The sequence below is a fragment of the Anoplophora glabripennis genome, unplaced genomic scaffold, assembly GCF_000390285.2.
Source record: "Anoplophora glabripennis isolate ALB-LARVAE unplaced genomic scaffold, Agla_2.0 scaffold633, whole genome shotgun sequence".
NCBI classification, from domain to species: domain Eukaryota; kingdom Metazoa; phylum Arthropoda; class Insecta; order Coleoptera; family Cerambycidae; genus Anoplophora; species Anoplophora glabripennis.
This window is the reverse complement of record NW_019418911.1, coordinates 227661-251828: the sequence shown is the minus strand read 5'-3', so window position 1 is coordinate 251828 and position 24168 is coordinate 227661. Positions and strand designations below refer to the sequence as shown.

General features: G+C 32.9%; 1 protein-coding gene across 4 annotated transcripts in view; it reads left to right on the top strand.

The window, feature by feature from the left end:
• Positions 1-65: 65 nt before the first annotated feature.
• The window catches only part of LOC108912543 (attractin), an 82673-nt gene continuing 58570 nt past the window's right edge, over positions 66-24168 (top strand). For 2 of the 4 annotated variants that reach the window (XM_018717795.2, XM_018717794.2), the window contains exons 1-2: positions 1694-2106; positions 21302-21647. In XM_018717795.2, coding sequence (XP_018573311.1) covers positions 1880-2106; positions 21302-21647 — 573 coding nt within the window. In that variant the 5' untranslated portion in view covers positions 1694-1879. Of the gene's footprint in view, positions 86-1693; positions 2107-6205; positions 6270-21301; positions 21648-24168 lie in introns of those variants that run through there. The other 2 variants (XM_023456805.1, XM_023456806.1) reach the window with 2 other exon arrangements.

Here is a 24168-nt window from a genome sequence, read left to right as displayed (position 1 = left end):
AGAGATGTCTTAACGAGACAACAGTTGTTAAGTTTATATCATGCTCGTGTAGATTCACATATTCGTTATGGTATTTGTTTATGGGGTGAGTCCACTCTGTCCCAAGCAATACTTAAAGTTCAAAAGAAAATAGTAAGAACAATAGCTGGCCTTTCTAGCACGCATAGTTGTAGAGGTATTTTTGTTGAGCTCAATATTTTAACTGTTACGTCGTTATATATTTTGGAATTGTGTGTATATGTTTATAAAAACAAAAATAAGTTTATGCTGAATCGTGATATTCACTCTGCTAATACTAGAATTGGGCAACACTTCCATTTGTCATTTGCAAGATTATCGATTGCTTCAAGATCTCCTGACCACATTGGCTTAAAAATTTATAATTCTCTCCCGGAAAATATTAAGTCTTGTAAAAACTTGCATGTTTTTAAACATATTTTAAAAAAGTTTTTGATCGATAGGTGTTACTATTCTCTTCCAGAATATTTTAAATTGTGTTTTTTTTTTTAAATTTTATGACCTTTAACTGCTAAATGTTTTTATTCAAGTAGCGGATGTTTCTTTTTTTTGTTTTGTTTGTTTTTTGAATTGTTTTTGTGTTTAATGTTTTTATATTTACAATTATTTTTTTTTATATGTAATAATAGTGTACAGTTTTACTGTATCATTATATTGACTATTGCTATACATGTATTAATGTCTATATGCAAAATAAATAAACTAAACTAAACTAAACTAAATTTGACGTAGTAGTAGGTTGTTTTTTCGTTTACAATCAGTTCCCCCACTCTAACTCAAAAAGTGATCGAAAAGTGAATTCCCCTTGCCCCTCAAGTACATAAATTTTGTTCAATCATTTGAATCAAATCAGTTTGCTATAACCTAACTTTTTAAAATTGACATTTTAGTTTTATAGTTTTATTGTTTTTGCCGGTCACTGATATTAAATTTATCAGCAACTTTCCTAAAACTATTCTTATTTTGCCAAACAATGTATAGAGTTATATGAACTGCTTTTGATTTACTAATTTCGGGCCAACCACCCACATAATTTTTCTCCAAATTTAGTAACTCGCACAATTTTAATACGGAACCGCGTCTCATACGGAAATGTTTTTTATAATCTTCCTCAGAATAAGAAGGAACAGTTACTTCAAAGTAACTTTCATTTTTTACATGTTTTTTCGCAAATTTAAATCTCCGTCACTGTCTATATCAAGATCAAGAAATGAACTCACTGCTCAAACTACTGCTGCTGCTACTAGTGTTTGTATTGGAATATGATGCATTATCAAAAAATATTTTCAAAATTTATTGTCTTTTCATTTTTAAATATTGAAAATTGGAACTTGCGCTTGAAATGGTGGAAATTTAAAAAAAGCAATGGAAACAAAGTATAACCTCAAAAAGTAAATATTCTCGTCAAACGGAATCAGAAATACATGGGTGGGAAGGAGTTAAAAAACTGTTCTTCCCTGTTTCTGAACTGAATAACAAAATCATTTTCAATTTAATCACCTTCTGTTTATTCAGTTCTGTATATTTACTTTGCTTAGAACGAAAGAATACATGTATTGCTGTGATTGACAGCAAAAATTTCTTCCGAACCATGCACATGGGTCTTTAAACTTCATCCATTCTACAAATCTATGGTTATGGTATTGTCACATGTCACTTGTCAGTTGTCAGAGAGTTCAGTCGAACGTAAAACAATATTTGGTATTTGGTATGTTTGAATGTGTAATTTACTAATTTTGGAGGAGTTAGAAATTAAATAAATAATATGAACACTGTGTAATTACTGTTGGAAGTTCATTATTAATGGCGCTTAAGGGATATCATTGAGGACAATGCAGCTAAAAAATATTTTAGTAGAAACATGATAGAGAGTTTACAAATGTTTTTATTTTTATTTAAATCAAAATACAGGCGGAAAATTTATGTGTTAGAGTTAGTCATAGGAATAATTTTTAGTGTTTCATACATTGTTTCTGCAAAGTGTAATGATACTTCATGTGGTGACAATGGTGTGTGTAAAAATGAGACTTGTGTGTGCTATGACGGCTGGCAGGGACCTCACTGTCAGTTTTGTGGCGGAAAGGTGAGGTAAGTGATTTTAAATAAATATATATATATATATATATATATTTCTACAAATATAGTTTGTGCAGGGTTGGCTAATTTTTTCCTTTATAAGAAATGTACAAAAGTGAGAAGATAAGAAAAAATTTAATTATCTAATTAATTAGATCTGAAATGTCAACATTACTTAAAATGTGTTGATCATTTCTGCTTTATTAGTTAAGCGCTACTCAGTGAGGATTCACGAAAAATAAAGTCATCATATTTTGTTAATAAAGGGTCCCATACTCTTCTTTAGGGGATGATTTCTGGGCCCACATAAAGAACTTTCACGATGAACAAATTCGAAGGACATTTGTTAAATAAAAAATTAAAATAGGGGTGGCCGACTGTGAGATCTTATATATCACTTATATTTTTCATTTTTTTAAAGGTACAGGCATTATGAAGTTTGAAAAATAGAACGCTAAATATCAAATTAGAATTTAAATATATATCACTGAGGAAAAATTTTTTCATCACAAAAGTTCTTTAGCCTATAAATCATCCTCTAAAAAACCGTATGGCTCCCGGGCTTAAATTTATATCACTACGAGGAAAAATTTATTTTGTAATAAATAAGAAACACCTCATAAGTCCTAGTTTATATCAGTTGATTATGAAAATATTTTGCAAATATGTTTCTAGGTCTCAGGGTTGGCCATAGGTACCAATTTTAATATTTTATTTTGCAAATTTAATTCAAAAGTTTTTCATCACTGAAGTTTGTATGAGGGGATGATTTATGTCCTCTAAAGAACCGTTAATTTCCACAAGTTACTGGTGCTCTCATTTAGTTTTAGATTTTTTTTTTTATTAAATAAACCTCTGTTCTAAGTGTATATTGGATCCTATACATGGGCCATTAATTGTATACAAACAGAAAAATTGTAGACAAAATGTAGAATAGAAATGCAAAACTTACTATACCGTTACATTATAACATTATTATGTAGAACATCACATCAGTCATCTTCTAAGTACAGGGTGTTTCTTAATGATGTGCAAATATCTTAAGGAGGTGTTTAAAAAGTAATTTTAGGGGGGTACTTTGAATATTTTCTGAGGGAGGGCTCAAATCAAAAAAATGTATTGGAAGTACCCCCCCCCCCCTAAAAAAACTTTCTAAACACCTTAAAATATTTACACACCATTATGAAACACCCTGTATATATGTACTTATAAATCAACTACTGAATACATAATTGAACTACAGTAAGTATTACAATTTCATTAATATAATATCCAACAATCTTTAATAGATACAGAGTGTTCGCAAATTTCACCGACAACGTTTAACTGTATATTTACGATACATAAACACGATCTACGAATAACAAATTTTTGATTTTTGAGTTACAGAACCTCAAAGTTGACAAAAATAAAACTAATTTAATTGTTAACTTCATAACCCTTTCACCGATAGCCTTAAAATTTGGCACATTTATTTGGACTATTATGGTGTATATTATTTCTTAAAGGGTTAGTCTCGGGGTTAGTCAAATCGATATACTGGGCGGTAGTTTTTTCCGGTTATTTCCCCCTTTTAGTGGTAAAAACTTTTACAGTGGTCATATTTTTTTTAAACAGGCAGCAACATTGAAAAGCTCGTTTTATTTTAAAAAAATTGTCTCAAGAAAATCGCCTATAGAAAGCCATTCTTGAGAAAAATTGCATTATTTACAGTTTACGTAGCAGTTTGAGTTCAATGGATGATGAAAACAAAATGTTGATTGCTGTGGCTATCAGATAATGTCATTATTATCGCATTTTTTAGGATTCTCATCGCTCCACAAATGCTAATTATGAAAATTTACAGCCCTGCCCTTGTAAAACAAGGTTCGTCGGTAAAAAACAATTTTTGAAGCAAATTATTGCCCGAGTTATTACCTATTTTCTGAGCCATTCACCAACCAGCGGCAAAATTGTAAACGTGCATTGGGATCTAAATCTTCAAGTTCAAAATGGCTGAAGAAGTTGCTGTTTTAAAGTTCTGTGAACATAAAGATGCGTATCCACCAAAGCAACATAGAGCAACTTTTTGTTTCTGTCGGGTGTTTACAAAAATGTTGCAGTAAGTTCCACTGTGTTGCCCATTGTTGCCGTGACAAAATTAAAAAGTTACTCTATGTTGCGTGTTTCCGTTAGAAGCCGCAAACATCAAAGAAGAAGTGGTAACATGAGTCGACAAGTTTCAGTTGCAACGTCGGTAAAGACGGACTGTCGCTGTTTGCTGTAGTTTGCGATAGAACAGATCCGTATGCAGATCTCCTTTGTGTAGTACTTTCTTCATTTATAATTAAAAAAGTTATTATGGCGGAATTTAAGTGGATAATGACTTATTAATATTATTAATTCAAACATACGGAAATTTAGAGTGTCTTTGGAACCCAAAAGATCAGAAATACAAAGCACGATACATGGTCTAAGTTGTTTGATGTTAATGGAGCTAATGAAGTAGAAGTAAAAAGAAAAATAGTAAACACTCAACTACTGATATTGAAGCTCTGAAATTGATGTCACATTTTGATATATCTAATATGGCACAGCAACCATTCTAGATTGGTACTTGATATGCGTAAACATTTTTTAATATCATCAGTGATTTGCCCTGCCATGAGATCATCTCTTCTTGGGATGTCTAGTAGATGCAATTCGCCATGTTGATTTCTCTCTTGAAGGCTAGGATGTATCCAAAATTTATGCTTATTTTTTTTCTCCTTTTTTTGTTTAACATAATGTAAGCTGCTGCTGTTAGTGCAGTATTTTCTTTTTCAGATGACATGAAAAAAATAAGTTAATTCCAAATTGCACTGACAGAGAAACCTTGAAATCCTGGTGGATACTTTGTTTAATTTCTTGGTCAACAGCGACCAACTGAAACATATTTGCTTTTTTTGTTGCCTTGGTGGAATTTTTATCTATGTTGCTTCTTGTTTCTTCATTTTGAAACTTACAGCATACAAAAACAAAAAAGTTGCTCTATGTTGCTTTGGTGGATATGCATATTTAGTTTTACATACATTTAATTGTTTTAATACACTGCGGACACTTCTTCTTGGCTCATGTTGATAACATTAAAAATTTCTTCTACTTCAGGTGGCGACTGATGGGGACAACTGGCTTTTATAGTATTTTTTCAAAAGACACAGTCTCGTAATCTTCTGTTAATCGAAGCGAACATAGTATAGTGAGGTGTTCGACAAATCAGGAATCTTTCACTGTACAATAGTGCAGCAGCTCGACAGTTTATCTTGCACCCTTCTAGTATTAAATGCATGTCGGCAAGCTCATTGAATGAATATTCCATGTTTAATAAAACAATAATAGGTAATAAAAAACGTTCTTCTAAATAAACTAATGGAACTAAACAATTAAAAAAAACTAGCAAAATCAATCAATGTTAAAATAAAAGTAGATTAAAAATATGCTGTAACTTAGAACAAATGACAATAATGACATTACCTGATAGCCATAGTAATCAACATTTTGTTTTCATCACCTACTGAACTCAAAGTTTTATATCTGTGACACTGCTACGCAAACCGAAACATACAGGCCCGCAAATAATATCATTTTTCTCAAGAATGGTTTTCTGCTCGGTTTTCTATAGGCTATTTTCTTAAGAGACATTTTTTTTTAATTAAAACTGCCTTTACAATGTTGCTGCCCTTTTAAAAAAAATTCAACCACTGTAAAAGTTTTGACCACTAAAAGGGGGAGATAACCGGAGAAAACTACCACCCAGTATATCGATTTAACTAAAGCTTTAAGAAATAATACGCCATAATAGTCCAAATAAATGTGTGTACATTAAATCTTATTCTAAGCATTATTACTGAGGGGGAATTTGCTAACCAAAATTTGTATAGCAAGCTACTCAATTTCATAATTCTCACTATAAGTGCTCGATTATCACTAAAATCAAACTTAAATAGGTAAGTAGGTAGGTATTACTCAAATTTGTAAAATATTAGGTAAACTAGTAAAAAGCTGGTTATAAGTACATAATACTAATGCACGACATTTTTAGTTCGTTTTCACTAACGTACGGCAGGATGGGTGAGGAAACACCACGCCGCCGCGCTGCTAGGAATAACAAATGAAACAAGAATCGGCAATAATCGACATTCTAACGACAGCAGTAGGTAGGTAGTATCCGGTTACGTTACGTCGAAGCGTGGCATATCAGATATCTTTTTTGTTCTTTCTTTAGCGATGAAATTTTTTCTGTGTCTTAAAAAGTAAATACATAGGTATATATCGAAATTAAGTACTAACAAACAAGTGTTTCTGCATGCATTACATCTTGTAGTAGGAACAATTCGTCGGTGTTACCCAAATGTAGATGAACTAATAGCACAGACCAAGGCAGTGTTTCTCAAATTCCCGAAACTTATTCGTCAATTCCACCAACGGTGTCCTGGCATTCCAGAACCTCTACAACCCATTCTTACACGATGGGGGACATGGTTAGAGGCATCATTTCATTATTTTAAACATTTTCAGGAAATAAAATCCGTAATTTTACAATTCGATAACAAAGAATCTGCTGCTATTCGGAAGAGCCAAATAAAATTTCAAGATAGTCGAGTTGAAGCACAGTTGGAAAACATTTACATCAATTACATTCCAATTGCAGATGCTATAAAAAAAACTTACAAAATACTGCATTATCGTTAAATGAATCACTGCAAATAGTAAATGACATATAAACAGTGCTACATTATTATTAAGTGACGAGAAAAGTGTTTACGTCAGAGAAAGTTTGACAATGATTTCTCCAGATTAAGACACCTTCATAGCAATAGCTCTCCCATGGATTCATTAACTGCTTTTAGAGATTATGTACTTCAAATATGCACCTATAACGTCATTAGATGTCGAACAATCGTTTTTGTTATATAAGAATATTTTTTCTCTGTTGCGGACATTGCTTAAAGAATCTACTGCGGAAACATAATATGTAATGTTCCAGATATTTGCCAGAGCTCATCCAGACTTTTAATATGGAACCGGGCAGGCATTCCACAATATTATAAAATTATTTATTATAAACGCATTAGGTAATACACGCGTGGACGCCCCTGCTTTCAAACTGAAATGTCGTGCCTTAGTAATTACTTATAACTAAATCAAAGGTTAAATAAAAAAACAGGTTAACTTGTAATGCTAAAAATAGATTTTTTAATACATTTCTAATATTTTAAAAGATAATGCAGATAAATATAATTAATAATCAATAAATTACAAGTTGTCCACAAATTTCACCGACAACGTTCGACTGCATATTCACGACGATGAATCAATACCGAGGGGTAAACCACTTGACGAAAATGTGTACACCACATTTAACATTTACAAATATTTACCATTATTTATAAATATTTACGAATATTTACTAGTATTTACTAATATTTACTAATATTTATGAATATTTACTAATATTTACGATACTTACATCACTTGTACACCATATTTACTAAGTGGTTTACCCCTCGATCAATACGATCTACAAAAAAAAGTTAAATAACAAATTTTTGGTTTTTGAGTTACAGGCCTTCAAAGTTGTCAAAAATAAAATTAATGTAATTAATAACTACATCACCCTTTTATCGATCGCGAGAAAATTTGGCACATTTATTTGGATTATTATGGCGTATTATTTCTTAAAGCTTTAGTTAAATCGATATACTGGGTGATAGTTTTCTCCAGTTACCTCCCCCTTTTAGCGGTCAAAACTTTTACAGTGGTCATATATATATTTTTTAAACGGGCAGCAACATTGAAAAGGTAGTTTTAACACTGTTACAAAAACCGAAACATATAGACCTGGAAATAATACCATTTTCCCAAGAATGGCTTTCTCTTGGCGATTTTCTCAAGAGAATTTTTTTTTTAAATAAAACTACCTTTTCAATGTTACTGCCCGTTTAAAAAAAAATACGATCACTGTAAAAGTTTTGACCGCTAGAAGGAGGAGGTAGCCGGAGAAAACTACCACCCAGTATACCACCCTTTAAGAAATAATACGCCATAATAGTCCAAATATATGAGCCAAATTTTAACGCGATTGGTAAAAGGGTTATGAAGTTATTAATTAAATTAGTTTTATTTTTAACAACTTTGAAGGCCTCTAACTCAAAAATCAAAAATTTTTTATATAACTTTTTTTTTCGTAGATCGTATTTATTTATCGTCGTAAGACTCGTAAATATGCAGTCAAATGTTGTCGGTGAAATTTACTTATAAAAACTACTCTCATCGGTTCAAAGAATGTGTTGTAAGAGTCTATTATCTATTTCTAAATATTATTTGGGCTACATAATTAAGTCTTTTTTCAACATGTATATCAAATAAGTACTCCAAGTTATTTAGCCTATAGTCATGGTAACCGTTGGACCTCAAAATTTTTGGCGCAGAGCTTCTTTTTAAATTTAATGCAAAAGTGGTCTGTCATATAGAATTTCTAGGATTTTCCTCAAAATATTGTAATACCTTAGTTGTGGTAGGGCTATATCGTTACACACTGATTTTGAAATTCCTTTCCCTTTTCTTGATGAAAATGCGTTTTCGTTAGCATGCAAAATTCGTTCTAAAATGGAAAATATTTTTGGGTTAACAGCTTGATGTTCTGGATATCTCTCATGATATAAGTTAGTAGCTCTTCTGGCATTTTTTTGATATTTACCATAAATTAAAATCATGTCAACTTTTTCATTATTTGTGAAAATTTTTTAATTTTTAGCAACCACTTACAGTTTGTTTATCATGCAAGAAATAGCGTTTGACAGATACTAATATGCTCGCTAATATGTAAACAGATTTGTGACAGCAGTTTCGGCAATTGTTTTCACAGCAGTGTTGATTAAATTATGACTAATTCTAATACAATAGGATACATTTTTGTAAGTTTCTTATTGTATCTTTTTAAGGAGAAGAGAAAACAAATTTCTGCACAAAAAATTTTCATAAAAAAAATAAATAATTTTAGTTATCATAAAAATGGGTACTTAGTTCGTGGAAAAAAAAGTTGATTACTTAATTTTTTATTTTCCGAATTTAAAAAAGTGTTTTTAAGTGCAAAACGGACCTTAGCGAGTCCTGATTCACGTCATCTAAACAGATTTTTACTGTCGTTTTTCGTTTGTCTGTTATAGACCCGAGTCGCGAACTTTGGGACACCTTGTACATTACGTGTTTCAGCCATTTCACAAGTAGCGAGTAGTGTGAATTAAAATAAATGTAAATTTCCCATTCGTAGTCAGTAAAAGTCACTATTTAAGTCAAAGATGAGACACATTTTTTTAATTTCATCACATTACATGACATAAGACTGACATAAGACATTACCCCTGGGTGATCACTATGTGATGGGATACTAGTACTTGTACTAGTAGGTATATCAATATTATACTTGGCAAGTGGTGAGTAGTGATTTGCCAGCTTAACGGGTTATAAATAGACTTTCACAACTTGTACTAAAGGCTCTTTAAAAAAAAAGTTCATGTAAACATATATATATAGATGCGTCGTTTTCGATTTACAGAGTGTTCAAGTTTAAAATGAGAATTGATTTTTTATTAGTAAAACGAAAACCCCTTTTTAGACTTTGTTGAAACTTGGCAAATTTGTTTGTAATAATAATACTCATTTTCTCACCTAATTTAATTTGTCCTATTTTCTCCAGTGGCATCACAACAAGATACCAGCTTGATGAAAATAGAAAAAAATATGGTACACCACTGCTTTTTGATAAGTTTGACATTTTTCTCAGATTTAGCTATTAAAAATACAACTTTTTTGTTATTTACTTTTTTCCTATCTCACTTCGTTTAGTAATAAATAAAACATTTTCATGAATAGGTTTGAGATTTGCTTAATTTATTTATTTACTTGTTACAAAGTGTGCCGTGAATATGTCTGTTTTTGAGTTGCCAAGGTATTGTAGCAATGGCAAACTTTAATTAAGTTTTTTCGATAGACGGTTTTCGGTTATAATAATATATGTTTCTGTTTCTCATAAAAATGCCTTTTCAGTTTAGTAATGAAGAGTATGCAGACATGCATTATTTGTATGGATTTTGCGATGGAAACTCTGCTGGTGCTGCTCGCGAATACAGAAGAAGGTTTCCCAACAGAAGACAACCCCATCCAAGCGTTTTTGTAAAAATACACCAACAGTTTAGAAGCCAAGGTTTAAAACCGTTCCGGGCAGTAGTAGGTGAACAAATTCGGCAAAGGCGTGGGCGACGAGCAGAATTAAGTACTCGGCGGGCCTCATGGCAATTAAATGTATCTAAAACCAAGATATGGAAAACTTTAAGACAAAATGGTATGTATCTGTACCATTTACAGCCTGTACAAGCATTACAACCTGAAGATGCGCAACGTCGCGTAAATTTTTGTAATTGGGTACTTAATCGGGTAAGAGAAAATCCAGAGTTTCTTAATATAATTATTTGGACGGATGAGTCCTGTTTCACAAGACGTGGTGTAGTAAATTTCCATAATCTCCACGTTTGGGATAATGAAAATCCACGTCTGATTCGACCTATGAGGTTCCAACAAGAATTTAGTGTAAACGTTTGGATGGGAGTGTTTGGGGATTTTTTGTTGGGACCTTACATCCTGCCCAACAGATTAAGCGGTGAATTATTTCTTGAGTTTTTAACTGCCTGCCCAGCATGATAACATGCTAGACGATGTTCCTCTTCAACAACGAATAGACTTGTTTTTTCAATTAGATGGATGCCCTTCCCATTACTCTTTGGTGGTACGAAACTGGCTGAATACAGACTATCCACAGAGATGGGTGGGTCGTGGAGGTCCAGTTGGGTGGCCTCCGCGATCGCCTGATCTAACACCTTTGGATTTTTTTGTTTGGGGATTTATTAAGGATGCAGTTTACTATACGCCTGTTAACTCGCAAGAGGAACTTGATGACGAATCCGGAATGCTGCTCTCAGAATAACTCCACATCATTTGAGAGACGTTAGGCGGTCTTTGATACGTCGCTGTAATTTGTGTGTAGAAGGAAATGGCGGGTATTTCGAACAGCTCCTTTGAGGTCTAAGTTGTTTTTCCATACCGTGTTGTTCATTTTTTTTATTATCTTACAATAAACTGTGTGAAACAAAAAGTTTTATTTCTGTCTAAACAAAGCGAGATAGGAAAAAAAAGTAAATAGCAAAAAAGTTGTATTTTTGATAGCTAAATCTGAGGAAAAAAAACTTACCAAAAAGCAGTGACATACCATATTTTTTTCTATTTTTATCAAGCTGGTATCTTGTTGTGACGCCACTGGAAAAAATAGGACAAATTAAATTATGTGAGAAAATGAGTATTATTATTACAAACAAAGTTGCCAAGTTTCAACAAAGTCTAAAAAGCGGTTTTCGTTTTACGAATAAAAAATCAATTCTCATTTTAAACTTGAACAATGTAAATCGAAACCAATGCATCTATACATATATGTTTACATGAACTTTTTTTTTTAAAGGACTTTTAGTACAAGTTGTGAAAGTACTGCTACAAAAAACGCGGACACCTTGTATATAAGGCTGGCATACACAATGCAGTTTACCAGAAGGCAGGCCTTCTGGTTTCTAAACCGTAAGGCAAACCATAATGTTAGTGGGTATATTGGCCGGAAGGTCTACCCTGAACTCTCGGCCTCCCAAAAAACTGCCAGCACTTGAAATTTTGCCTCCCGGCTATGCTTTTTGCGTACAAGTCGGAACATGTATGTCTGAGGAGTGAGTACAGGTCGAGAGTTTCTTAATGGAAAGAAAGCAGTGTGACAATATTTCGTGTTATTAAAAAATGGCTGATATGTGAACGTGGTCTCATGAATTCTTAACAGAATTATAGATCCCTGCCTTGCATGTATGATTCAAAAAGCAAGCAGTAAACAAATTTTTGAAATTAAGTGACTGCAATAAGTTAGTTGAAAAATTAAAGATAGTAGATGCAGAAGCAACAAAAGATATGGTGATTAAAAAAATGAGTTCATATACATATGTATTTTCGTCCATACGCAGATAATTCCCATAATTGTGAGGTTCCAGCCGTAATTCATTTACTATGTGCAAATGGGAATGAACTTGTGGATTTATTAACCATTGTTTTACCCATTTAGAATGTTTCCACTTTATCTATTGTTTTTTGGGCAACAAAGCAAGTGTCTCCTCAACTAAGGTAAGGTCATATTCCGAGATCATGTCTACATCTTTTCGCTAAATTTAAGGCTCGGTCAAACAGAAGGCGGACTGTCCACCCGGACCGAGCCGTCTGTCCACCGCGGACTTTGTGTAACATGTGCGGACAGTTGGCAGCGGATGGAGGAGCACTTGTGATTTTCTACAATGTACGCGCGGATTGGAATGGCTAACGAGACGGAAAAATTAATAGGTCTTGTTGCGCGGGATTGTTTTTTTATATGATGTTCGTCATCCTGACTATCTTTTTTCATTTATTTCATGCACCCATTTTCTTTTTCGTTTTGCTTGACTCAAAGCGAACGGAAGAAGCAATTCTTCGTCAGAGGAACTGCTGGACATGTTGAATTGAGAACAACAAAAGAAAACACGAATTCAAGAAAGAATGTATTGGAGAAAACAATACACACTCTCAACAAAGACTGTTTTCATACTTGTTCGTCTCGATTTGTTCGCATTCTGTCTGCCTACCCTATTCCTCGGCGGACTGCGGTCGTTTGGTCCGCGCAGGCAGTCCGCCTCCTGTTTGATCCAGCCTTTACTGTAAGACTGAACAAAATCCAGCATTAAAAAGTAATGTGTATGCTGTAGCCGAGAGTACAGGTTAGCCTTCCGGCTTTACGTCCGGAAGATTGGCCGTCCGGAAAGTCGACTCATGTATGCACACTTATAAAGTTAGCAGATCACTTTTAGCAGACTGCAAAAAATACTTCCTTCCAATGAATTCTTCTTGAATTCCTCAGACTTCCTCTTGAAATGTTTGGAGTTTCCCATGGAATCCTCTTGAATCCCTTTGACTCAATTTAAATTCCCGTAACTTTGTTTCAGTAAAAATTGGCATAAAAATGTATTATTTTTTCTCGATTTATATTTACAATTAGATGAGCTTTCTCTAGAGATGTGTTGGTAAATTTAAAAAACAGATTACTTAAATTGCATATAAATAGTTTCAGTAATTGGCAAGTTAAGAAGTTACATAGTATTGAAATTAAAAATATATATTTTTAGCAATTGCTCAGAAACAGTCAAGATTTTGTTTATTTTTTGGTTATTAAGTTGCATTTTTGAGAAATATATAACCTATTTCACACTGTAAGAGTAAGCACCGCACCTAACATTGCACCAGATTTTAAACTAGAGCCACGCATGGAGCATTGTTGACTAGTTTTCATTTTGGCGCATCACAACTAGCGTTCAGAGCCAGTATATTCTTAATTATTGAACAATGTTAAACATGACTTGTATCATCTTAATAATTGGATGAATATGATGTTTTGTTAAATTCTAGTTTAAAAAATTAATATTTAATTAAAAATAGACCGATGAGAAGAGTCCTCTTAAATAAAAAGTGAAGTCACTATGGTGAATTTCATAACCTTTAACCTTTATGAAGATTTAAGAAAAAATAAACAGCATTTTTTTGGGTACATGCGAATGACAATCTCGATTGTTTTTAATGGTCGTTTTAAGAGTAATAAATAACTATAAGAAAAAAGTGCAGGTTTTTATTTGTCAACTCCAAATTTTTTTTTTTTACATTTACTAGTAGAAACTAAGACGGTTGATCATATTCCCCTAGGCCGCATAATTCAGAAATACGTCCCTGAAGACAATACATTCAAATGCAACTTCTTTCCACAATTTTGTTAAAAGAAAACTATTGCAGTGGTTTTTTTTTATCCCACAGCGCCTCCCTAATAAACATGGTGCTTATTAATTTTTCTTTATCCATCACTGTGCAAGGTGCGAAGGTCTGAAAATTACTAAGCTCGATTTCTCTGTATAAGAATAGTTCAAGGTCTGGTACAGTGCTCCGTTATGGTCATATGCATTTAATTTAATGGTTACATTTAGCCTGGCACATGGTGCGAAGGTATGATGCTAGCAGTGGTGCTAGGTGTGGTGCAGTGCTTCGTTATGGTCGCCTACTAACGTTTACACCAATGAAAAATTCATTTTACATATTCTTAAAAACAATATTTTGTCAAAATAAAATTGTTTTATCTTTATTAATGATTACATAATTAAATTATTATTTACTTGGATAAAATATACGAAATCTGTGCATTTCACATTTCTTTCTGCTGATTCGACGTGCCGACCCCACAGTTATTAAGAAATATACTGCAGTAGATAGTTACGTATCTGTTTTGCTACTTCGGCCTCGTGTAAAAATATCAGATCGATTGTTGACTTACTTCCTTTGAAAAATTATATTAAAAATTATGCTCTTATACACAAGGCTCTTATGGGAGTTGGAAAAAAACTTTTTATCAAATATGAATATTGCTCTTAAAAATGGTTAGGGTCGGGGAAATAAAGTTGCAATTATAGAATTAAATATTATTAAACATTTTAAATCAATAAAAATATGCACATACTATATACTTATTGAGATAATGGAACGAATAGAAGAGAATAGAATAGAATAGAATAGAATAGAATAGAATAGAATAGAATAAAATAGAATTTTGATTAATTTTAACAAACATCTGATCCAATGAATTGAAATATTTCAACGCTGTATGCTGTATTTAACTCTTTGACTGATGGGTTATAAATTTGTCATGATCTAAGTAGTGCAGTATAATCTAAAACTTTTTTTTTTTCAATTATTAAAATTAAATTAAATTGAATCTTTATAATTTGGGATTTTCCTTTTACTCTTTGCTTCAGTAAATCAGTTATGTTTTTCACTTTTGGCATACGCCATTCTTTTTAACATTGGTTAATTCTATAAGAGAATTGAAACTTTTTGAATTTTAACGAAATCCTCATATGAAATAAACTTATTAACAAAGTTTTCTAATAATATCACATCACACATGGCATTGCATCAATTTTTAGAAGACAAATTCATTAACTCTGGCTAATTTAATTAATTTAGAAGTGCCTTTTTATTTCTTATCCGGAAATCTCTTTCTGAATAAATCTAAGCTATCACTAATCTTACAACAACTTTGCTGAATTTATGTTTACGTTTATGAAACTGTATGCACGCTAAGCACAGTTGAGCTACCTTTTCCCACCACGCTACACCAATATGCAAAGTTGCTAGATTTCACCCATAGTTTTATAAGCTCATAATGACATTTTTATTCATATAAAAAGTATATAGGCCCATTCAGTAAAATTTTTTTATTGCATATTTCAAAAGTTTACCCTTTAATTAGTTAATATGCCAAAAATCAATTTTTTGTTTCAACGAGAAATGTGTGAAATAAATTAATGAAAACAGAGCGCGGAAAAACGTTGAGCAACCATTGCCTGACGTCATAATACCGGTACGGGCGACTGGCAGAGCACTCCGCTCGCGCTCGCTCTCAATACGATATGTGGATCGATTCGCAGTTTCGTTAATTATTGTTTTTATGTCTAAATGGGTCGAAACCGAGGATTGTACAAATATTGTATAGTTCCAGGCTGCAAAAGTACCTCAGGATCGACTCCGAATAAAATATTTATTTCATTACCGAAAAATGAAAAGTTTGTGTGATGTTATCCACGGTTTCCCCAGCCACGGTATGCAACTCAAAACCACCTTCGTTTTTCTTTGGATGCACGTCTAGGGGGTTGTAAAATATTATTATTTGAACATTTAGAGCACAATTCTCAACTTTATGCCGGAAATAAATTCTGCCCCATCTAAATGTTCGTGTTCACAAAAAATTCGAAATACGACGGCGACAGGGACCTATAAGCAGTTAAGAACCACTCTAGTTTTTCTTTGGTTTTCCATCTAGAGGGTTTTAAATATTATTATTTGAACATTTAGAGCAGAATTATAAAATTTATGCTGGAAAAAATTTCTGCCCCATCTAAACGTACCCGTTCACAAAAATTTCGAAATACGTCGGCGAGAGGGACCTATAAGCAACTCAGAACCACCCTCGTTTTTCTTTGGTTGCCCGTCTAGGGGGATATAAATATTATTATTTACACATTTAGAGCAGAATTTTCAAAATTATGCCTACAAAAAAAAATTCTACCTCATCTAAACGTTCCCGTCCACAAAAATTTCGAAATACGAGGCGAGAGGAACCTATAGGCAATTTATTTAAATAATAATGTTTTACAACATATTTTACATACATCCACAAGTACCGAATCTAGTACGTTGGGTACATTTGTACAAAAATGGAAAGTAAACGAAAATCTAGAAAAGCGAACCATTTACGTCATTGAGAAAAATCCGAAAATGTATTTAGGTATTCCAAGTCATTCTATGTTTATAATAAATATGTTGTGTGAAAAATGCATTTCAACAAGACTTGATATATATATCTCTTATACACTCTCTATTTATCCACTTAAAAATATAGGTATATAATATAGGTAAAAGTATAGCAAATATCTACACATCTCTCCGACTGCTCGCGACTTGATCGCCGAGTGGCCGGTATCGTGACGTCAATACCTGTTCTCTCGCAGTGTTGACCTTTTTAAGGGTCTTACAAATTCAGAATTAATTATATCACTTATTATTAATCCTATTGACCTAATTTTTTTTAAGATATATTTAGGTGGTTAAATACTTTCAGAAAATGAAAGAAAAAGTTTAAAATTATATATCACTGAATGGGCCTATTGCGTACATTAAACTGAAAAACATATGCGAGCTAATATTTATGTGGTATAAATTTCATTCATAAATAGCATACTTAGTTCGCTCAAATTTATGTAAGGTTGGTACTGCAACGAGATTCTTGTGTATAAGCATATGCACTACCTGCCCCGCAAAAGATCTATCGTACTTCCGTAAAAAATTTTTTATTGAATTTGAATTGTGCCCATGAACGACTTACGTTGGTACGCCCTAATCACTATTCAGTGCAAGAATGAGGGAAACCTGGAAAACCTCTTTAATTAAGCGGACGGTTAAGACTTTTACCCTATCATATCTATAGAGAGGATGCGTAATTTGTTTATACTAATATAGCTGATCTACAGTCTTACGGGCCGTGGGGATCGACAGTTCTTCAGTCAGACAGTCTTCAAGTATTGATGCCTCAAACCGCTCGATTACCGACTGATTTTGGATAATGGTCATTATGCCATAGATAATTAAATTTTTGTATTTTGTGTATAACCACAACCGGGGACACAACGCAACAGAAAAAAGTTAAGAATGAAACATGGATTAAAAGAGGTTACTTCAGTAAATGCTCGATATGTCCTCCATCTGGTTCAATGCACTTCCTTATTCTTTTAAGATTATTTTGTTGAATGAAAACCCTCATTTAGTCATTCAAGGCAAACACCAACAAAGATTCATGGTTAATGTATGGGCAGGAATAATCGGTAACCAATTAATAGGCGCCTTTTTCTTACCGGATAGATTAAACTGTGCCCGATATTTGAATTTTTTACAATACGATCGTAAATTTTAGAACATAATTTCGACCGTCCTTGTATAATAAAAAATATTTGATTCAATTTTAAATGTACAAAGGTACATTTGAATGAGTTGTTTTGATCCCCCAAATTTCAAGTTCATCAAAGTAACCCTTTAGAAATTATGGGCAATATTTATTTTTCAATTTCTTACTTTGAGTGACAATAACTCCTGTAGTTACCGGACACCCTGTATATGTAAAGAAAACTTTTGCATTTTTAAATAAATGAAGTTAATAATAGCGATGTTTATAATTTTTTCCATATAAGAGGTGTTTCTTGTTAGGTAGGTTTTACAATTAAATAATAAATTACAAAAATTGACCCCCCCCCCCAGCTTTATTCTGCTTTTGCTGATTGACAACCCAATGAGATGCCTTTAAATAATATATTATTATAAAATATTTATTTAATTTTATATGAATTAAATTACTATTCCTTTGGATATGGCACCAAGTAAAAGACACTTTCAAAAAAACATTTTCTACAATTGTTGAAAACTGAGAACATTCTTGTTCCATATTTTTCATAGTTTCTTATAATAGCTGTTTTACATTGATAATTAATTCATGGACTAATTCACGAATTTGTTCATAAAGGGTTTGGTTTTACACTGCTACAGACTTCGTGAATTTCTTTGACGCAGATCTACCAACAAATCAAAGTAGCAAATAAATTTCAAAATTCATTAAAAATAATGTGTTACCTGTTATCGTAAAGTTAAATAAAACACTCTTCGAGTTTTAGCACAGACTGGCCTATATATATTTTTGTATTTTACTTTATACATACAAGTAATGTTTACACACATATATATCCGGTGGCGCTGGCAGAGCACAGCGGGAACTTTCAAATTTGATATATATATTTAACACCCCCACTATATCAAATTTGATAATTTTTTACTAAACCTAAATTTGACAAGAATTTATTATGTCTACTGGAACATAGGCTTTTTGTTAATACGTCAGCAATCATTTCTGACGTAGGTAAATATGAAATTTTAATCGAACCATTCACGACCGCTTCACGAACAAAGTGGTGTCGTACATCAATGTGTTTGGTTCTCTTGTGATACATAGGATTTACTGACAATTTCTGAGCACTTTGGCTGTCGTNGGATGTGAGTCATGACCTGACTTCCAAAGATTTTTATATGGCTCACTTCTGGTTTCTGACCATTCCATAACTCAAAAGGTGTTCTGTCGTTCAACCCAGAACTTACAGTTCGATTCTTTAGATACACGGCAGTGTTAACGGCCTCTGCCCAGAATTTCTTTTCAAGGCCTGCATCAAACAGCAAGCATCTCGCTTTTTCGACTACTGTTCGGTTCATCCTTTCACTTAAACCATTTTGCTCTGGCGTATACGGATTTGTTCTTTGATGAATTATACCATTTGTGCGTAAATAACTCTGAAATTCTTTGCTGGTGTATTCGCCTCCGTTATCTGACCTTAGAATCTTTATTCGACAGTTTTTCTGATTTTCCACCTGATTCTTGAATTCCTTAAAACATTCGAGCACCTGGTCCTTTGTGTTCAGAAAATAAACAAATAGCATACGGCTGAAATCATCCTCAAATATTAAAAAATATTTAGACCCACCTATAGACTTCGTTTCCATGGGTCCGCTGAGGTCCGTATGTATTACTTCTAGCAAGGATTTTGCCCTAGTGCCTTGATGTTTGAACGGCAATCTCGATTGCTTGCCTTCGCAGCAAACAACACAATTTCTGTTGCCACGATCAATCTCACCATGACATACCATACCATTTACTGCACCATTCTTCATTTTAACTAAATCGGAAGAATTTATATGTCCGAATCTTCTGTGCCATGTGACACCTGACACTTTGGTTGATGTAGCTAACAAACAGTGGTTTGGCTTTTCAGCGTTTAATCTGTATACATTGTTAACTAAATCAGCTGTTGCCACCAGAGTCCCTTTGTTATTAAAAATCTTGCAACAATTCTTCTCGAAATTCACTGAATTTCCATTCTTTATCAGTTGACTTACTGACAAGAGATTGGTGGTTAAAGCCGGAACACACTTTACATTTTTTATTATCACTCTGTGTTTCTCATTGTCCACCAAAGTTGTGAGGTTAACTTCTCCAACACAGCTAACTGCCAGTTTTGTCTCATCTGCGACCATAATCTCCTGAATATCAGGTTGGTTTACTGCATTTTCTAAACTGTTTTCATCCAGTGTGAGGTGAAAACTTGCACCTGAATCGACATACCAATCATCTCTATTAAATTGTCCGGTTAGAAATATGGCACTGAATGCGTTATTCTTTCTTCTTGGTTCATAATTCTTCTTTTCAAATGAACTTCGTGCAGTGTATTTATTTGGACATTGACTTTTAAAATGACCCATTTGTTTACACTGGTAACATTTTACGTCTTTTCTGACATTACTCGAACTGACGGATGACTGATCAGGGTAGCCAACTCCAACACCACGCTTGTGCTTGTCACTGGAACTGTAACTGAAAGTTTTACAGGCAAAAGCGCTACCTGTTTTACCGGCATCATCTCCTTCCATGTCCAATAGTTTTGTTTTAATGGCGTCGACACTAATTTTCATGCCTGAATGCTCCACCGCCATGATCATGGGCATGAATTTTTCTGGTAAACCTGCTAACAGCAGCGATCCGACCCATTCGTCATCTATCTTGAATCCTGTTCTACTTAATTTTTGGGAGGTTTCGATGATTTGGTTCACATACGCCGCCATCGAGTCACTACTCTCCAACCTCGTGGAGATAAGTGTCCGTAGTAGGGATATCTTTCTTGTAAATCCACAATCATCGTACATAGTTTTTAATTTTTCCCAAATTTCTTCAGCGGTTGTCGCTTCTTTTATATGTACATACAAAGGAGGATTAATCGTCAAGATTAATTTTGCCTTGGCTTTGAGTATTTTGTCGGCGTCCGTTTCTACACCGGTGATGGTTTTTTCATATCCATCCAACGTGAGAAAATTTTCAGCGGCAAATGCCCATTCGCCATAATTTTCACGTCCTAATAATTTAGGTACACTCGCGATTAGATTACTAGCCATACTTGCGCGATCGAAAAACCGAAAAGCTCAACGAAATTAACAATACTGGTTAAACACGTGGTTCTGGACCCATAACCTGTTATCGTAAAGTTAAATAAAACACTCTTCGAGTTTTAGCACAGACTGGCCTATATATATTTTTGTATTTTACTTTATACATACAAGTAATGTTTACACACATATATATCCGGTGGCGCTGGCAGAGCACAGCGGGAACTTTCAAATTTGATATATATATTTAACATTACCTTTCTACATATACGTAATGGTACAACAGCAGTACGGTTTCGACACTGTTTATAAATATTAGTTTTTGTAAGCAACAAATCAGTAAAAACAATACAAAACTAGTAAATTCCCAATGTAAAACAGCTGTAAGATAATTATGATGAGCTTATATTTTTTGAACATATACTTTTTATATAATTTTTTTAAGTTGATGTTTAAATCTTGTCTCTTATATGGGTAACATCCCCTAATACATTTATGAAATTTTTAGGCTGGCCGCATCTTCAGGAACTATACATGATGGATTAGGCAATTACTCGTTAACTAGTAAATGCAGTTGGCTAATTGATGCTCCCAATTCTACAATAACTTTACATATTGAAGAATTTGCTACTGAATGTGGTTGGGATCACTTATATGTATTTGATGGAGATAGTGTGGATTCTCCATTATTGGCAGTACTCAGTGGCTTGATGTATAAAAATGCATATAGTATTAGACGAATACCAGAGATTACAACTCATTCTGGATCTGCTTTGATCCATTTTTTTAGTGATGATGCCTATAATATGTCAGGATTTAATGTGTCCTATCGGTTGAATGCTTGTCCATCTGTGGTAAGTAATTTTGTATAGTTATATCCAAGGGGTAAACCGCGTATATAATTTTGTAACAGAACTACTCCATTCAAGGGAATTCCCCTGATTCTCTCCATGAATTTCTTCGAATTCCTCCAACTTCCTCTTGAATTCCTCTTTCCTGACATTCTTATGTTTTCCTCTGACTTCCCCTTGAATTTCCCAGAATTCCCCTCGAATTTTTCGGACTTCCTGTGAATTTTTCTAATTTCCTCTGATTTTTTTTAACACGATTTTAAATTTACAAAAAAAAAACAAATTATTTAAAAATCACAATAAAAATGTATTTTTTACTTCATTTATATTTACAATTAGGTGAGCTTTCTCTTAAAACAACTTGTTGACAAATTTATAAACTGTACTCCTTGAATTATGTATAAATATGTAGTAATATACAAGACAATTCCCAACAAGTCGAAGAAAAATCAGAAGAGAAAGAGCATCAAAAATGTCAAATTAATTATTAACTGTTTAGAAGTTATATGGTGTTGAAGTAAATATATACGCAGTGATTCAGTCATAATGTCATTAATTTTAAGGGAAGATGGGGAAAAATGAATAGAATTTTAAAATGCATATGTATGCTGATAAAAAAAATATATAAATCATTATTTAAACCCTTTTTCGGATCGCTTCTGATCGCTGACCCACAAAAGTTTATCAAGAGTGAATCTTGACCTACCGTATTCAGTTGCTAAACTAGTTTTTACTGCGATTTTAATCTGTAGTTAAAGTCAAAAATAGACCTTTTTAGTTTTACGTAGTCACATGAATGAATAAGATATTTTATTTTTTTTTCATTTTAAATATTAACAAGTACATTTTATTTATTTGTTAATAAATACAAATGTAGGTATAACAATAATAATTATTTTCAAATGTTAGATTATTAAATTTAGTATTACAAGCTTTTATTTAACTTGCCTTGTTAGTATGGGTCAAATCTTGCAACTGAATTTTAAAATAGTTATCCCCACATTTTATAAAAGATTTTGGCATATCCAACTATATGCATTTCAATGATGTTTATGGTCATAATGGTCCTGATGTATGTAACTTTTTCTCATCTTACTTTCAAAGTGTTTATGAACCATATGTACAAAAACCACTCCAAATATTTAATTGCACAAATATGAATGGAGGTAATAGTATTTCTTTAGTACAAATAACAGAGTATTTGATATCAGATAAATTGGTTCATATAGATTCAAATAAGGGAGCTGGAGTTGATGGCTTACCAGCTTATTTTGTAAAAAATTGTGCCCCAGCTTTGCATGTACCTCTGTCATTAATACTTAATAAATCTCTTAACCTAGGTGTATTTCCAACTTTATGGAAACAAGCTTATTTAATTCCTATATATAAAAATTCAGGAGATAAAAATTGCGTTAATAATTATAGAGGTATAAGTAAGTTGTGTGTATTTAGTAAATTGTTTGAATCGATTATATACAATAGTGTTTTTAATGCGCTTAAAACGTCTATTATGGTTAAACAAAATGGCTTCTTTTCCAAAATATCTATCGAGACTAATTTATTATGTTACAATGAACACATTCGTAGTGCTATGGACCGTCGAATTCAGGTTGACGCCTTGTATATGGAGTTTAGTAAAGCTTTTGATAAAATTGATCACAATATTTTGATAGCTAAATTGGCGAATATCGGTATACATGGTGATCTATTGTGTTGGTTTGCCTCATATAGATCTCAAATAATTGTAGTCAGTGGTTTCAAATCTGACCCAATATTTATAACTTCTGGTGTGCCACAAGGTTCACATTTAGGTCCGTTACTGTTTCTTATATATATATTAACGATATTGGTAATTCTATTCATTATTGTAGGTTCCTTTTATATGCAGATGACCTAAAATTATTTCGAATTATCGAATCTATTGATAATTGCAAGCTAATTCAAACTGACATGAATAGTATTGTTTGGTTACTGTATTAGTTTCACGAAAAATTATAATGTTTTTTATTCTAATTATTTTATAAATAACCAAATAGTGCATAGGGTTACCATTGTAAAAGATTTAGGAGTGTTCTTTGATAGTAAGATGAGTTGTGGTACTCATATAGATCATATTTGCAACAACTGCAATAAATTGTTAGGTTTTATAATAAGAATATGTAATGACTTTAGGCATGAAAAGTCAATGACATCCTTCTGTTATGCTTATATTTACAGTAGGGTAAATTTTGCGAGTGTTATCGAGATCCCCACTTATAATATATATAAAATTAGATTAGAAAGATTGCAAAACAGATCACTTAAATTTTAGAATAAATGGCATCTACCGGGTAGGAAAGTACCGATGGTCTATCTGAAGTTACGTGAGAGCGATAAAGTAAGCCATAGAAATCCATGTGATCGACAAGGATGGGTATATTGAAGGCGTCTAATAGTCATAGCCCATTTCGCCCTTCCACAAATAAGAAGTGGATCTTATTTGTGGAAGGGCGAAACGGGCGGTGACTATAAGACGCCTTCATTA